Source organism: Trichomonas vaginalis, chromosome I (genome assembly GCF_026262505.1).
Source record: "Trichomonas vaginalis G3 chromosome I, whole genome shotgun sequence".
In the NCBI taxonomy this organism is placed as follows: Eukaryota; Parabasalia; order Trichomonadida; family Trichomonadidae; genus Trichomonas; species Trichomonas vaginalis.
This window is the reverse complement of record NC_067203.1, coordinates 9,735,550-9,751,518: the sequence shown is the minus strand read 5'-3', so window position 1 is coordinate 9,751,518 and position 15,969 is coordinate 9,735,550. Positions and strand designations below refer to the sequence as shown.

General features: G+C 32.2%; 7 protein-coding genes across 7 annotated transcripts, besides 2 other annotated features; 4 read left to right on the top strand and 3 right to left on the bottom strand.

Annotated features, from left to right (window-relative positions):
• Positions 1-5,352: part of a mobile genetic element that runs on past the window's edge.
• TVAGG3_0959360 (uncharacterized protein) lies at positions 15-620 on the top strand (the record flags this gene model as incomplete). Its single annotated transcript, XM_051253419.1, has 1 exon — positions 15-620. A coding segment is annotated over one exon (606 nt), but the record flags the coding sequence as incomplete, so codon positions are not given.
• On the bottom strand, positions 970-1,413 carry TVAGG3_0959350 (phage tail repeat-like family; the record flags this gene model as incomplete). The annotated part of the gene is made up of 1 exon (XM_051253418.1): positions 970-1,413. One exon carries the CDS (start codon positions 1,411-1,413, stop codon positions 970-972), a length of 444 nt encoding a protein of 147 aa, XP_051078992.1.
• Positions 2,658-3,506, top strand: TVAGG3_0959340 (uncharacterized protein; the record flags this gene model as incomplete). The annotated part of the gene is made up of 1 exon (XM_051253417.1): positions 2,658-3,506. The coding sequence occupies one exon, from the start codon at positions 2,658-2,660 to the stop codon at positions 3,504-3,506; it is 849 nt and encodes a 282-aa protein (XP_051078991.1).
• Positions 3,511-3,753, bottom strand: TVAGG3_0959330 (serine threonine-protein phosphatase family; the record flags this gene model as incomplete). The annotated part of the gene is made up of 1 exon (XM_051253416.1): positions 3,511-3,753. The coding sequence occupies one exon, from the start codon at positions 3,751-3,753 to the stop codon at positions 3,511-3,513; it is 243 nt and encodes an 80-aa protein (XP_051078990.1).
• On the bottom strand, positions 3,772-4,134 carry TVAGG3_0959320 (uncharacterized protein; the record flags this gene model as incomplete). Its single annotated transcript, XM_051253415.1, has 1 exon — positions 3,772-4,134. One exon carries the CDS (start codon positions 4,132-4,134, stop codon positions 3,772-3,774), a length of 363 nt encoding a protein of 120 aa, XP_051078989.1.
• A 759-nt stretch (positions 5,353-6,111) lies between the features above and the next one.
• Positions 6,112-7,390, top strand: TVAGG3_0959300 (uncharacterized protein; the record flags this gene model as incomplete). Its single annotated transcript, XM_001305636.1, has 1 exon — positions 6,112-7,344. The coding sequence occupies one exon, from the start codon at positions 6,112-6,114 to the stop codon at positions 7,342-7,344; it is 1,233 nt and encodes a 410-aa protein (XP_001305637.1).
• A 28-nt stretch (positions 7,391-7,418) lies between these two features.
• Positions 7,419-8,873: a mobile genetic element.
• Positions 8,874-10,416: 1,543 nt separating this feature from the next.
• Positions 10,417-12,825, top strand: TVAGG3_0959280 (DNA binding; the record flags this gene model as incomplete). The annotated part of the gene is made up of 1 exon (XM_001305637.1): positions 11,669-12,220. The coding sequence occupies one exon, from the start codon at positions 11,669-11,671 to the stop codon at positions 12,218-12,220; it is 552 nt and encodes a 183-aa protein (XP_001305638.1).
• Between the last annotated feature and the right edge of the window lie 3,144 nt (positions 12,826-15,969).

Below are 15,969 nucleotides of genomic sequence, written 5' to 3'. Positions count from 1 at the left end.
TTATGGGTTAAAAAATGACGAATCCGAACAAGGACCCCTATGTTTCTAAGGCAACAAAGAAAGCACTCATGATAAAAATCTTTAGTTCAACACCAAATGCTTGGTTTATGGATATCTTGGAAAACATTCCGAGGTATAGAGAAGATGGACCACCATACTGGCTAATATTTGTCGGTCAAAACACAAGATACTGTGAAGCCATACCATTATGGTCCAAAAATATTTTAGATGTGAAAACTGCTTTGACAATATTCGTTGACAAATACCATCCAACAAAACTGACATCTGACTGTGAAAGTTCTTTCAAATCAGATGATATTAAAAACTATCTGCGTTCAAAAAATGTAAACCAATATTTCATTGTCGACCAAAACCATTCTGCTCTTGGTGTCATTGACGGTTGTATAAAAATGTTAAGAGACTTAAACCAACCACAAGGTGGTGAAGCAAATGAAATGTCATATGACGACAAGTATAGACACTTCTCCATGGCAAAGATGAGACAAGTTTTAAATATTTACAATAGCCGTAAACAAAAAGGTTTGGGAAACCACTCCCCCGAAGAAATGAAAAACAACCCTGACTTAGAGAAAGACTATATATTTAATAATTTAGTCAAAAGAGACAAACAAGAAAGAATGCCGGGCTTCAAACTTCAGAAAGGTGACAAAGTAAAATAGAAATACCTAAACGCGACCCATATGAAAATACTATTGACTATGACAACAATGGGAACCCGACAGGTACTCACATTCGTGTTCGTAAAAATAGAAGAAAGTATACAAGAGAATATTATGAAGTTTTAGGCAAACATGGCAAAATGTACAGACTGCAAGCAGAAGATAAAACTACTATTGTCAGACCTCGTTTCAAACTTGTCAAAGTTCAAGGTGGTATACTTTCAAAGACAGTTCCTAACAAATATAAGACAACTCCTGACGAATATGCTAAAGAAGTTGAAAATGACGACTAAGCAATTCTATACCATGCGTAAACTGTCATGTAAGGTGGCATGTAGTCTTTACTTTGTCCCGTTGTTTGTGTATATCCTGAAACGAAATGTGTATGGTTTCCTTCTCCCTGAGTGTCACTCCAGTAACAATTTATAGCAAACTTAACGTCGTCTTTAACATCATATCCTTTACCTTTTGTCATTCCTGACCAATCCCAATATCTATGCCTATGCCAACCTGCTTGAGATGTACTTAAATCTATGTAGTGACTGTGCGCAGGTAAATTTTCACCTGAAATCGTTTTACTTCCTCCTGTTTCCTTTGAAGAGTTTGCACAATACAAAAACCTGTCAACTATTTGTTCCCATGCACCAACACCAAACATTACTTGAGGACCTCTTGCTTCCATAGATGTATAAATAGAACCTACTGGGTTCATTAAATCAAACATATGAGACATTATAGGATTGTCTCTTTTGAACTTAAAATATAGTGCAACTATTTCAGGTTTCTTCTGGTTTAAGTCAGAATATTTTTTATAATATAATCTTATGTTTTCAGGGTAGGTAAAGTCTTGACTATAATATTTGTTTCTGTCATCTTCATAATAGTATACTATTCTCGTTTTTTCTATTGCATTATATCTTTTATATCTATAATAATCTAAATATAATGTTAGCTTTTGTTCATCTACATGTGGTGTTCTGACGTCATCTCCATAGTCATAATAATATGGTGCTGGAGCTGGGTCAGGCAATGTCATATCTGTCATTTCATAAACTCTTAAATATTTCTTTTGTTCGTCTCCATATAAGTTTAAGTAGCAGTTGTTGTCTAATGGAACTTTAACTTGTGTACCATCGTTCTTTTTATAGCTTACATACATTTCATTGTTATTTTTCGGAATGAGTTTATACCGTGTACCATTTTCTAAGGACTGTACCAACTGCCATCTAAAATATTTGTTTTCTTCATTGACAGAAAAGTCACCAACAATAGTTTCAATATTTTTTGTTCCTAGCAAACTTTGGTATATTTCATTGACATATGTTTTATCTGCTTTATTTTCAAGGCTAACGTTTAAGTCTGTTATTTCAGAAGATGTATGTGTATGTCCAACGTCACTTTTCCTGTTTAAGGTTTCTTGTAAGTTTGCAATATTTGCAATGGTATGTGTATGTCCAACGTCACTTTTCCTGTTTAAGGTTTCTTGTAAGTTTGTTATTTCAGATATAGAATGTGTATGAGTCTTTTTAGAATATTCGTTTTCAGCTCTTGTCACTTCACTTGACATTTTATTGTCAACATATGTTTTGTCTGCTAGTTCAGGATGAGTATGTTCTTTTGTTGCATAAGCATTGTTAGCTCTTTCTTCTTCTTTTGCTATTGCATCGTCTACATATTCTTTGTCAGCTTTGTTGCCAACATCTGCTTTCAAAAGAAGTTCAGATATAGGTTTCTCGTTTAAAGTTCCTTTTGTTGGTTTTATACAGACAGTATGGTTCTTATTGTCTTGAAACAGAAACTCATCTGTCATTGGTTTAATGTCAGTTTTAAGTTTCCTTCTTTCAATGACTCAGATATCTTAGAATAGTTTGAAAAGTTTGTTGTGTTCTTATTTAGAGCTTGTATAATGAGTTGTCGGTTGTGTTGTATTTCTCTCATAGACGCTGTTTCATTTGACATTTTTATTCTAGATAAAATATGCTTCCAATAGAAAAAGAAAATTCAAGAGTTGCTACAACTAAACCATTAGATGAACTTTTTACTAATGTCGGTCAAAAGTTTGAGACAGAGACCGTAAAGCATGAAGGCTATCGTTTTGACTACCCATTAAGATGGCTAAGAGACCCATCTGTCACAAAAGCTATTGGCTTTCGTAGAATGAAGTTTGTGTCTGTAGAAGATAAAAGTTTTCCATTTATTGTAAGGTTTCATATAGATTATATATCTGAAGGGAAACGAAAAATGTGGGAAGAAATTGAGCTAATACAAGTTGACCTTTCATCTTCTCTACAGACTGCGTTAAAAAATATAGAAGATAAAATAAATTCATGTTATGCAAAATATGCTGATGAATATGCAAATACCGAGAGCACACTTTATGTGAGAATTGTATATGACAAACAAAATTCACAAGTGTCATTTCAAATCTACGAAGACAATCCAAAGAAAGACGAACAAATATATACAGAATTCACTGCAATGTCATGGTATTATTTGCAAGAAATGTTAAATCAGAAAGTCGAACTTCCTTTAGCAAATATTTACAGTCGATATGCAAGAGATGAACCATATTTATTTAAAGATGTTTTCGACCCAGCTGCTATTATTGTTCATGCTTCATTTTCTGGCGCTCAAAACTCTTTCTTATGCTTGGCAAATGACTTTTACGAAAAACCTACAAAGTTATATGAACCGCCGAGTGGAAGTATTTCAGACTTTCAAGTATGGTTTACTACAGATGGAAGAAAAAGAATAATTCCATTATACCATGCGTTTTACTTAGAACTTAGTTTCATATACAACTACTATCGAACGGTAAAAATATAATTTTTTAATACGGTTGAGGTGTTGGATTTGGTTGCCAACTAGACTGTGGTGCAGGTTCAGGCTGTTGTATAACAGGAGCTTGTTCTTCTGGTTCAGGGTCTTTAGGTATAATACCAACAAACTGACCTACTCTTTTACCAATATTTTTGACTCCGTTCCAAATTCCTCTTCCGACAGATTTTATTCCATTCCATATACCTCTTCCAACATTTCGAAAGAAGTTTCCTATTCTTCCAAAGAAACCCATTTTACTATATGTAAAAATCTAATGTCCGCCTAGTCTCTTACGTTTCCTGTTGAGTTCCATAGCATTCTTTAACTGGAGCTCATACATTCTGTTTCTCCTCTGGTAGAAAACATATTCTGGGTCAACTCCTGTGTTCGCGTCATCTGCATAAAGTTGTTTATATCCCACTTCAGGGTTTGTATAAAACTCTTTCCATCTCATATTTGCATACCATGGTGGCAAACCTAACGCAGCGTCATTTGACATGGCAGTTTGCATTTGTACATCTGTTGGCACTTGACCATAGTTTGCCATTGCAGTTTGTATTCTAACTTCATTTGGAATATTCTCTGGGTTTGGTTGTCCAGGTTGCTGTGCATTCGCTAAGTTCTGTGCGTCCATTTAATATTAGATAAAAATATCTCTTACGAGTACATATGCTGAACATTTGCAGGCATTGGTTCATCTTCATATTCTCTGTACTTTTCTGCCACGTCAAATAAGTAAATGACACAATGGAAAAAACCTAAAACAAGTAGTCCTATTTCAAACCACATTTACTTACTAATAAAATTTCTTTGTTATGACACTTTCTCCAGTTTATAGGACCTCTCTCATATTCTATCTTGTCATATATAAACTCATAGTCATGTATGTCCTCTAACCATCTCATAACGGTTTCCAAACCACTTTTATCGGATGTAAAGTAAAAGCATGGATGGTTATGTAAAACGTCTAAAGTTTCTAAAGAGTCTCTCAAAGTCCAGTCTACTTGGTATTGAAAATCCCATGTGTTATAGAACGGCGGGTCCACTATAAAGAAAACATTTTCCTTGTCTTTATATTTTTCATACAACTCTGTCCAATGACATCTCACAAACTCTATACCCTCAATATATTTTTCTATGTCCTCTTTGAAAACATTTGTATAGTTAAGATATAAAACTTTTGACATAAGTGTTTCAATGTCATGAACTCTTATAGCACCACTATATAATAGTCTAGCAGATATACTATCCCAGTCTATATATTCTGCTTTTTTCAAAACCTCTCTCACAATATTTTTCTTATCTAATGGTATACGTTCCATCTTACCTATAGGTATCTTTTCTTTTAACTCTTTCAATATATTGTTTGTGTCTGGTATATGTTTGAGACGGTCCATATAGTTGTCGAAGTCATTGCATATAATCTTTGAGTCTGGGAATATTATATGACATAAATGGGATATATAGAAACTTCCACCGAACAAATCTACAAATGTTAGACCATTCGGTAGTTTCTTAAGTTCTCTCAATATAATATCTTTACATTTACTCTTATTTCCAAAGAACGGTAACGGTGGTTTTGTAAAATTCATTTATATATAATAATAAAAATGTTTTTTCCTGAAAAGTGACAGAAAAGTGACAAAACATGAAAACATATATAATTTGTGAAAAGCGACACATTATATAATGTTTTCGACCCAGAAGAAGGCTTCTTCCCAGAAGCAATGGAGGAAGAAGAAGAGTCCTCCGAATAAAAACTTCATTTATACTAAACATCAACATCAGGGCTAGAAGGCACGAAGTGCCTGGAAGCCCCACTACCTTTTTTTTTTTTTTTTTTTTTTTTTTTCCATAATGTATTTTATTTAATTTAGAAGCTCCTCATAGCTCTAAACTAACAATGCTTTCTGAACTTGATATAGTACCTTGATTCGATTGAATTTTTCGGTAATTAATATAGAAATATGGGTTGAAACTCTCACATACAATAAAATCTGATGTACACTGGATATCAATTTCAAATTTCATTTTTTCATGGAAAAGCTTAGAATTTGATTTAAGAATGGTTGCTTCTTCCGACTAGTTATTAAGAACAAAATATGTAAAAAACTTTGAAATCCTTATTTTTAAAGGAGCCTCAGATATTTGAATCATTTCTAAAATCAGTTTCTGTGTAACTCATTAACATAGCTTTACATAGAGATAATCTACTTAATATTAACAATTATTCGATTGCTTTATGCCTTATTGATCTTGAAAATGTATTAAACTTCTTGATTGCTATTTCATATTATCCTGCTATATCATTCGATTGATTCATCACTCATGTTTTGGATCGATCGGGCCAGAATGCATCGTACCATATTGTTTATCATTCGTAAACAAATTTATTGAATTTAGGCAAAAACATATTTTATTTAAAGCTTACCGAATTTTAATTAGATTAATTTCCTTAACAATATTATTGAAGCGAACGATACTCATTGAATTTGATATTTTCTTTGAAAATTAAATAAAAATAGTTAACTATACTTAAGTAGTACTTTGAAAAATGTTGTTACCGGAGATTGAAATAAATTTTATCGTCATGTAATTGAAATTATTATAAATGGTGAAAGAATTCTCTGATTACTTTCCAGGACTTTCACAGCCCTTCTCCATATGCAATAGTACGGTCAACGCAACTGCAGGAAATGTTTACGTTGCTGCATCTGAATTTTCTCTCTTAAATGCGGGTGAAACTTCATCCGGTGGTGCAATTAACATTATAAATTCCGTACGAATTGCTATAACTCTTTCAAAGTTTACCGGATGCATGTCAGGAAGAGCTGGTGGCGCAATTTTCGTTGATCCTCTTGGCAAGGATAATGGCCTTTACATTGAAAAATGCATTGGCTCGCTATGTTATACATACTCATCAGACCCTGATGTCAGTTTTTACCATCAAGGACAGTGGGCTATGGCAATTACAAATTCTGATAGCTGTATCAACACAATAACATACTGCTCCATCGAACAATGCGCGCCTTATAATTACTTCACTAACCAACGTCCTATTGCAGCAGTTAATGGCCATATTGATCTTAATAACCTTAATATTTCAAATTGTGTCTCTGCATACTGTGGAGGCTTCTATGTAGATGGTGGGTTTGACAAAGTTTCCAATGTAATACTTGCAAACTGCATTGTTGAAAAGTATGCATTAATTGAAGTCAAAAACTGCACAGGCAAGTTCCACAATGTTTTACTTCTTGGTATCCAACATAATACAGATGCAACAATCATTGAATCATATCCATTGCTTATCATTTTCCAAAGTAATTTGATTTTCGACTTTTTAAACGTTGTTAACTGCACTTCTAAGGATCCAAGCTTACTAAGAGTTGATACACAAGATGGAGACTCTACAATTCTCTTCAATAACTCATACGTCCAAGGCGATTTATCAATTGAAGGTTTTACATCCCATTATCCATATTCACTTCCATTAGTAATCGATTTCAACTTGTTCAACGAAGAACAAAGACAATCCGAAAAGCTTGACTACCTTCACTATACAACACCTCCAACAACAATTCCTTCTGCTTCTCCTTCATCTACTCCTGATGCTACACCATCTTCTTCTGACGAACAGGATGATAATAAGGCAAAGAAAAACAAGGTCATGATAGCAATAATTAGTGTAGCTGGATTTATCGTTTTGGCTGCAATTATTGTTGCTGTTGTCATTGCTATCATAAGATATAGAGGTACACATTATAATGTGAAGACTAGTGATTACGCAGATGGCACAGAAGGAAAAGCTGGTGATGAGGGGTTCCTTACTCAAGATAATTTATAATATTTTTAATATCAATATATATCACTCTTAGAATGATATAATAAACATCTCTTTTATTTTTGATTTTGCGTTTATTAAGGCTTCTCTCCGATGTGAACTGATCCTCTCAATTTTTCCATGATCTTAAGGTACCAAGCTCCTCATGCAGTCAGTTTCATGGGACATTACCTATATGATATCATTGCTTGATCTTTGCAGATATTATAACAAAGGTTATTTTTTAAAAAAATCCTAAAATTAAAAGAATTTGAATTTATTCCGCATTTTTCGTCTAAAACAAGTTTTTTTCAACTTTGGATAATATGATTCTACTAATCATGTGTTCATCATTGCGCTTACTCCCACCTCTAAATTACATACATTTTATGTCGAAAAAGTAGATTTTGGTCTAAATTTTTTCGATTTTGTACGAGGTCTCCGAAGGGTGGTGAAGTGACTTTTTTAAAACTCTGATGCTATATTCATAATCCTTATTAATTGAATAAGCATAATCCACTCTTCTTTTTTTCATTTTGCATGAAAAAACCGGCATTATTTAAATCCAAATTTGAATTTGAAAAAGAGTGATTGCAAATGTTTTAATTGGAAGTATGGTATGCAAATTTAGGGTCAATTAAAAGTTTTTCACTTGATAATCTTCATAATTTAATTTGTTGATGAATTTTTGATTAAAAGGATTTCAATTAGGTATTTTTCGAGGTAACACCTATTATTCTGAAAGAATTTAGTTTATCATCATGAAAATATATACTGATAAGAAAAAGTCTAAATTTGATTAAACTGATATAGGGATCGTTGACTTTTCAAGTTTAATTTCTATTATGAAATTCATAAAAGCCTATAATAAATGTTTTGGCAAATAATGTTTTTATATCAAATAAGAAAATCATAATAAAGTAAATTATAGCATTTCTTATGTCAGATAGCTTATCATACGAAATAGGACATCACTATGTTCCTTATATTATATTCGAAAATGATGAAGAAGATGTATATGTATATCTAGATGATGCAAAAAATATTCGCATTACAGATTTTGAATCTGTTTGCAGCATTCAATTAGAAGATCATAGGCCAACTTTATTAGTATTTGAAAAATTTGAAATTTAATTTCAAGTAATTATACTTTTTATATTGAATAAATATTTGTTTGTAACATTCTTTTGAATTGGTACTGTTTATTTTTTCATCTATTCTTTTGAATCTATTTTTTAAAAATATAGCGTCTTATTGGTTTCGGAATACAAAATAAATTAATAGGTTTGAATATATTCTCTAGGAATTTTCGTAATATACTGCTTGAGTTACATGCTTTCGGTCAAATTTTGGATAATGCAATTTAATCTTGAGCAAAAACAGCGACTTCGGACCTCATACTCTGGAGTATTAATGCCCTACCAACAAGCATTTAAAAGAACCCAAGTTGTATTTTTTTGAAATTTTTTATTTTTGAGGTATCAAAATCCCCATCTCCAGAAAGAATGTGAAATGAAAGTCGATACAGACCGTTTGGTCGGAGAGAAGCCTTAAATGCCCAAGTCACTTTTTTTTAAAAAAGGTAAGTTCAGAGCTTGTCAACCGTAATTCCCTGTGAAAAGCAGTATAATAAGCATATATATTCTAGTATAGACTGATGTTTCCATTATTTGGTACCCTACGTTCCCAACTTCTGGAAAACGGTTTTTCATCCTTATGATCAGTTTCAGACACTTTGGGAGTCTCCCAAACTTTGATATTTTGCATTATGACAGAGAAACGTGTCTAGTTTAACGCACAGTTGTTTTAAAGGCAAATGATGATATCACATGAAATTATCAAATTATCAAATTTTGAAGTACCAGTCCAAAGGGTTAATTAGATCCTACACAGATGTGCGATAGTGAAACATATGTGTTCTTGATTTGAGAAGTCCTACTGATAGAGGTATGAATCTCACAGCTTTGTGTGAGTGTGTCTGACACTTGTATAGAGTGGAATATGCGCCGACATATATTATATAATAACATGTAGTTGATAATTATGAAAAAATAGAATTTGATGCGAATGATATTGAAAGTTGTTTTGTAATTTGATATTTTTCTTATATGTGTTAATTAGTAAATGGCTTGTTTGTTGTGATAGTACTGTGAAAAATGAAAGGTATTTTAAATTAAAAAAATGAGATTTTGAGATATCTCTAGAATTAAGAATTTATTATGTATTTGACTTTTCTATAACTATGTGTAAAGGATCTCGATGTCTATATGCTTTAAATAAAATTAAATAAAATGAGATAAAAAATTAAAATGGACAAGAAGATATATGGAAATGTAATTTGTATTGTATTGGTTGTTGGCAGAATGATTTTAATACAGATTTAAGGATTTGGAATGGATTTGAAATTAAATGATTTTTATTCAAGGAATAATAAGATTTTGAACTGGTTTTTATTTTGAGAATGTAAACTCCTTCCATAGGATATGTATTAGAAAGATCAATGTCAAACTTTTTGAAAGAATTGTTTTTTTGTTGAGTGATTTTCTCTCATTTGATAATATTTTTAAGTTGGCGTATCTTACGCCCTTCCAAAAATATGTATTAGAAAGATCAATGTCAAACTTTTTGAAAGAATTGTTTTTTTGTTGAGCGATTTTCTCTCATTTGATAATATTTTTAAGTTGGCGTATCTTACGCCCTTCCAAAAATATGTATTAGAAAGATCAATGTCAAACTTTTTGAAAGAATTGTTTTTTTGTTGAGCGATTTTCTCATATTTAATAATATATTTAAGTTGGCGTATCTTACGCCCTTCCAAAAATATGTATTAGAAAGATCAATGTCAAACTTTTTGAAAGAATTGTTTTTTTGTTGAGTGATTTTCTCTCATTTGATAATATTTTTAAGTTGGCGTATCTTACGCCCTTCCAAATATTTCTTAAAAATTTAAATTTGTCTCATCTCCTACTCTTAATTTAAAAAAATTTCAAAATCCATAATAGTAAACATTTCTTATTTTTATTTAAATCTGAAAAAAATAAATTTAAACAATTTCTTTACACACGACGGTTTCGGCGGTTTTCAGAATGGTTGACAACTGAATTCATCAGGATAATGTCGGTTGGGGTGCCCTTCTTGGCCTCCTGAGTACTCACCAAGATACCCCCAGCTCCCGCAAAACACCTCCCATAGGTGAGCATTAACTGATGAAGTTATTGACAACTTTATCTGATTTTTTTCTTTGTTTTTTTGTTAAGATTTCTTAACCAAAGACTCGAAAACAAAACTTCGCTTCAAGTTGCTGTCTTCCCAGTTACTCTGTCGCAATCTTTTGTCTGATTGCGTGCAAAGTTCTGCTCCATGAATTATCAAATATGTGCCATTTCAGGAGAGATAACAAGTTCATACCTCCTGGAATGGCGGATTGTTCAACAATCTTCTTCTGATTGCAGAACTTTCAACCGACAAGAGGTGCATATGCACATCTTTTAGGTTGCAATCTGTGATCTCAGGAGACATAACAAGCTCATGCCTCCTGGAATGGCGGATTGTTCAACAATCTTCTTCTGATTGCAGAACTTTCAACCGACCTCACGAAGAAATTCTAATCGATATCCTTTTCGATTTACTTATATTTGTGAATCATGACGTTAAAATCTTACGTTAAAATTCTGTACTTTATAAATCAGTTCATTTCTGCTTAAAGCATATTAATAAAGTTGTTCTTCAGATTAATGTTAGTAAGCCGGCGCTAGCAAAGAATCTTTGCATCTTTATTATGCTTATTAGTATGAAAGATTTAACATATAATTCGCCAAAGTTTAAAGCCTTATGACGAAACTTACCAAAAACATCTTCTTCCAGCAAGATCCGCCTATACTCCCACATTTGTCTCTACAGCTCTCACTTTGTCAGATTGTCAAAAGAATAAAAAAAAAAATAAAAAAGTGACAAGACAAATTTTTAATGACTGACATAGACCATCTAATAAGAGAAGATCTTCCGCCAGATATCAAAGAAAAATTAAAATTCCTCGGCAAATTAGTTCATGACCCAAGATTCAATGCGGCAACTCTGAGCGATAAAAAAGTCGAAGTTTTAATGGATCTTATAAAAGCTAGTTTTGACGAATCATACAGAAATCTTATTGATCAAATTGTCACCATTACAAATATATCTCGCTCTACCTTGTATAATTATAGAAATGCTTACCTGGAAGATGAAAAATTCAACCCAAAAACGGCACAGTTACTTGTTAACAGAGCTATTGATGACGAAGGAGAGCTCTTGATAGCCAACTACATTATCACAGAATTTATTGAAAAAAAGTTTTTATTTCAATACACAAATGTGCCGAGTAATTGTGGAAATGTTTAAAGATGCTTACCCTGAACATGTTTTGAAAAAAGAGAATTTCGAAATATCTCCTCATTATCTTGTGAACTTTAGAGAGCGGCAAAATCTGACAACAAGAAAGGCACATTGGCACAGAAGACCTCAAGATAAAGAAGAAATGCAAGAGCGGATACAACAATTCAATGAAATTAAAGCGGAACTCTTTGAAAGATTCAAAGACGAGCTTTGGCGGCTCGCAAATGCAGATGAATCTTTCTATGGATGCGGCATTGCAGGCGGTCTTACTTATGCTATTAAAGGATCAGAAGGAGTCGATATACACATTAACCACAACCAAAAGAAGGGTGTTACAATCATTGCAACCATCACAGCTGATGGAAGAAAACTTCCTTTGACAATTGTGTGCAAAGGATTGACAGACAGGTGCCATCAACAAGTGAGCGACGACCGGATCATCAGCAATGAAAAGATCCTTCATTCCGAATCAGGATGGTCTACCAATGAGGTTTTCAAATCTTACCTCGAATGGGTTCGCGACTGGTAAGTTAGTATACAAGTCATGGGTACGGCGGCACTGCGTTCCACCTTACCCAATACTTGTGAATTTGACACTTTACAAAGCCGCCAACCACTTCACTAACGAACTCACTAATGTAAAAAATAAACGTTCTCACTATCGTTCTCACTAACGACTTCACTAATGTTCTCATAAATTTTCCTCAATATCTTCATCATCAGTGTTAACCCTATTGTAGTCATACTTGAAGCCATAAACTTTCTCTAACTTCTTAACGTACAATTTACATAACTTACCTTCGTCATCGTATGGTTTAATGATATAACTATTTCTATCTTTATACACAGTCAATGAAAAGTCAACTGGTCTCGGATGTATTTGAAAGAACATGTTATGCTCAGGAAGGAAGAATAAATGTTTAAATGTATGTTTGTTATACTGTGGAATTCGAATGAGTTGCTTTTGTTCTGTCATTTACATCCAAATAAAAATTTTCAGTAAAATAAAAAATAAACTTAAAAATTAATGATATCACCACTCCCACACGTATGAAAACATCCATTTAAATTTAGGGTAGAAGGGTAGATCTAACCTCATTTCTACCCTCATTTCTACCCTGAGCTCTTCTGAGCTCTTCCCACATATAAACATGTGACAATATTTTTTCATATTTTTTTGTGCTTTATCTAACTTATAGCATGTACTGAACTATTTTACAGACTCTTCTGAGCTCTTCCCACATATAAACATGTGACAATAACACATACATACTCCCTTCATATTCTGATCTCATGACATATTACCTCAAAAACTATATTTAAAGCACAAAAAATATAAAATAAATATTAAATGGAGAAAATTATATTTGAACAATTGTATGTAAAGGGTTTGATCTAAAAACATAGTATATAAACAAATAGTGTGGATAACACACTCTTGTCGCTCAAAGTTTTGCAATCACATTCTGATTGCAGAAGATTGTCTCATTCTGGGAGGCATTCAGAGGCAATGTCTCCCGGAATGAGACACTGTGACCGACAAGAGTGCACAATACACTCTTGTCGCTCAAAGTTTTGCAATCACATTCTGATTGCAGAAGATTGTCTCATTCTGGGAGGCATTCAGAGGCAATGTCTCCCGGAATGAGACACTGTGACCGACAAGAGTGCACAATACACTCTTGTCGCTCAAAGTTCCGCATTCAAGTTATGAATGGGGAACTTGATATCATTCTGGGAGACATGCAGTGACAATGTCTCCCGGAATGAGACACTGTGACCGACAAGACTGCACAATACACTTAATGTTTTCAAATTTTCAGATTTAAATTTAATCTTTATTTTCATCATCATTTATAGTCTTGTTCCTTTATACAGTTATAATAAATTATCGTCAGATTCTAATATTTAAGATTCTTACTACTCAATTCAATATAATTATGTTAGTCACTCATATTCAGGAGAATAATTTAAAAATCTATAGCTCATATTTTGATAGTTATATATTTAGATGATATATATTGCAATTCCGGTTTCAACACGATCAAATGCCAAACCAAGACAAAATATATATGAATTTTCAAAATATCGATTTACATTAGAATCTATATCTAATTTTATCAATACACAAGTAGTGAATGTTCAATACATCTTTGAGCAACGTGAATAGCACAATTTTATAGGATTATTAGTTGATTATATAAAATATAAGCCAAATCGAATCTGCTGTATAGTACTTTAGTTTATCATTGAATGTTAAATGTGTTCATATAAATATTTGAGTCAGATATCGCATTTTCTAATTTCAAAATTTATCTCATGAAGTTAGAATTTATTTGATCATACAACATCATGCTAGTCAAACCAGAGTTCAATGGCGATTCTAAAATGGAACAAATGCTTGTTTTATCAAAATGTTAAAATATTAATCTAAAAAACTTAATATCTAACCAAACCATTCTAGAATTATTATATACAGGTATGGGCAATCTAAATGCACACGGAATTCGGAAAATTAAAAAGAATATTTATGAGATTATTAATCTTATGTAATTCAATGAAAAGTAGATAATATGAATATCCATAGGCTATATATCAACATATGAGTTTTTGGTTTGACCAATACTATACTAATGTGATCAAATTAATCTGATTTCTTAGATTTTCATTTGAAGCATTTGCAGTAGTAGGGGTACCTTTATATATTAACATATTAAAAAATTGCGCTCCGATTCGCAGTTTCTTCATGATTTTGAGATTGCATTAGATTTCGCGATGCAGAAAAAAATCACTTTAGATTCCAGTCAAACTCTAAGTATAAGCATGTATCTATATGTGGAAACTGTCTGTGCTATTTATTTCCCGGCTCAAAAAACCACGGTGTCTGTGTGAGGAAAATACCCATTTTAGGACCCTGGGTAGGGGGTCATGAAAATTTTCCAAGAGTTGGAAATATAGGGTAATGCAATGGATTGGAAATCAACCAAAATCTCCAATATTTCTTTCAGGAAAATGATGTTATAGATATGCAACATATATTTCATAATATTGCCATAGTTTTCGGACTTTTTCAAATTTAACTCGATTGTTTTCTTAAATCTAAGTATTTAATGTGTACAAACGTATAGTTATATATGCCTTTCCATTTTTAATAATAATATTAAAGATTTGAATTCCAAAACGAGTAAAAAAAATCGTTTGCAAGCATTCAAATTTTCAGAACTTTTAACGTTCATGAAAATTAGAATTTGCAAACGATTAAAGAAATTGTTTGCAATTTGGACGGAGGCAAGCTTCGCCCAAATTGCGAACATTTTTTTTAATTTGAATCCCAAAAATCAAAATTTATCATATGATTATTTTTTCCCCTTCAATGCTTGAATGAATTATTGAAAACAACAAATCTAAAACTAAGTTTACAACTATTTAATCTTTCAAGTTCCCCTCAGAAATGGATATTTTTTTTCTCTTTAAAAAATATTTCTGAATGGAATAGATTCATATATTTTCCCATCATTCATTCAATTTCCGACATGTGATGAAATACTTGATGGATTTTCAATTTTTATCCTTTAAAATGAATTAATTCAATTTTAATGTGACTCAATAATTTTCCCAGTGTTTTGAATTCAATGTTGTGTGGAATGCTGAAAAAGGAATTCATAAATTTTAATAATTGTTTCTTGAATTCAATTTTGAATTCACTCCATATATATTGATATTCAATTCATTTTCATTTTTGTAGAATGATGCTATTTTTCTTTACAACTTTGGCACGTCAAAGAATACAATGCGATGACATTGCATCACCACTTCCGTTTCATGAACCTGTTTCTATAAAATGTACAGGACTTAATGCAGATTTGCGATATACTGTTCGCCTATCTGATTATTCTAATTCCAAAATTTATTCAACCACTGTTACAAGTCCCGATACCTTAACATTTGAAGTAACTGATGAATTAGAATAGACTTATTAATAAAGGCGCCGGAATTTATGAATAGGGTACCCTATTTATGAACGGTTAGAATTTGGAAAAACCGTCGCAAGTATGAAAACCCTGAATATGGAAAAACCGTCAAAAGTATGAACAGGTAGGTGATCGGAATCTTCATATTTTGAATTTGGAATTTCCAAACAAAAGTTGTTTCGAAATTCCAATCAATTTGGAATTTATAAACTCCAATGCTTATTCATAAATAAGTTGACAAGTGTGGATAACCCTTTATTTGTCAAATGGAAAAAGAAATTAGAAATAAGAATATTCATGAATTTAA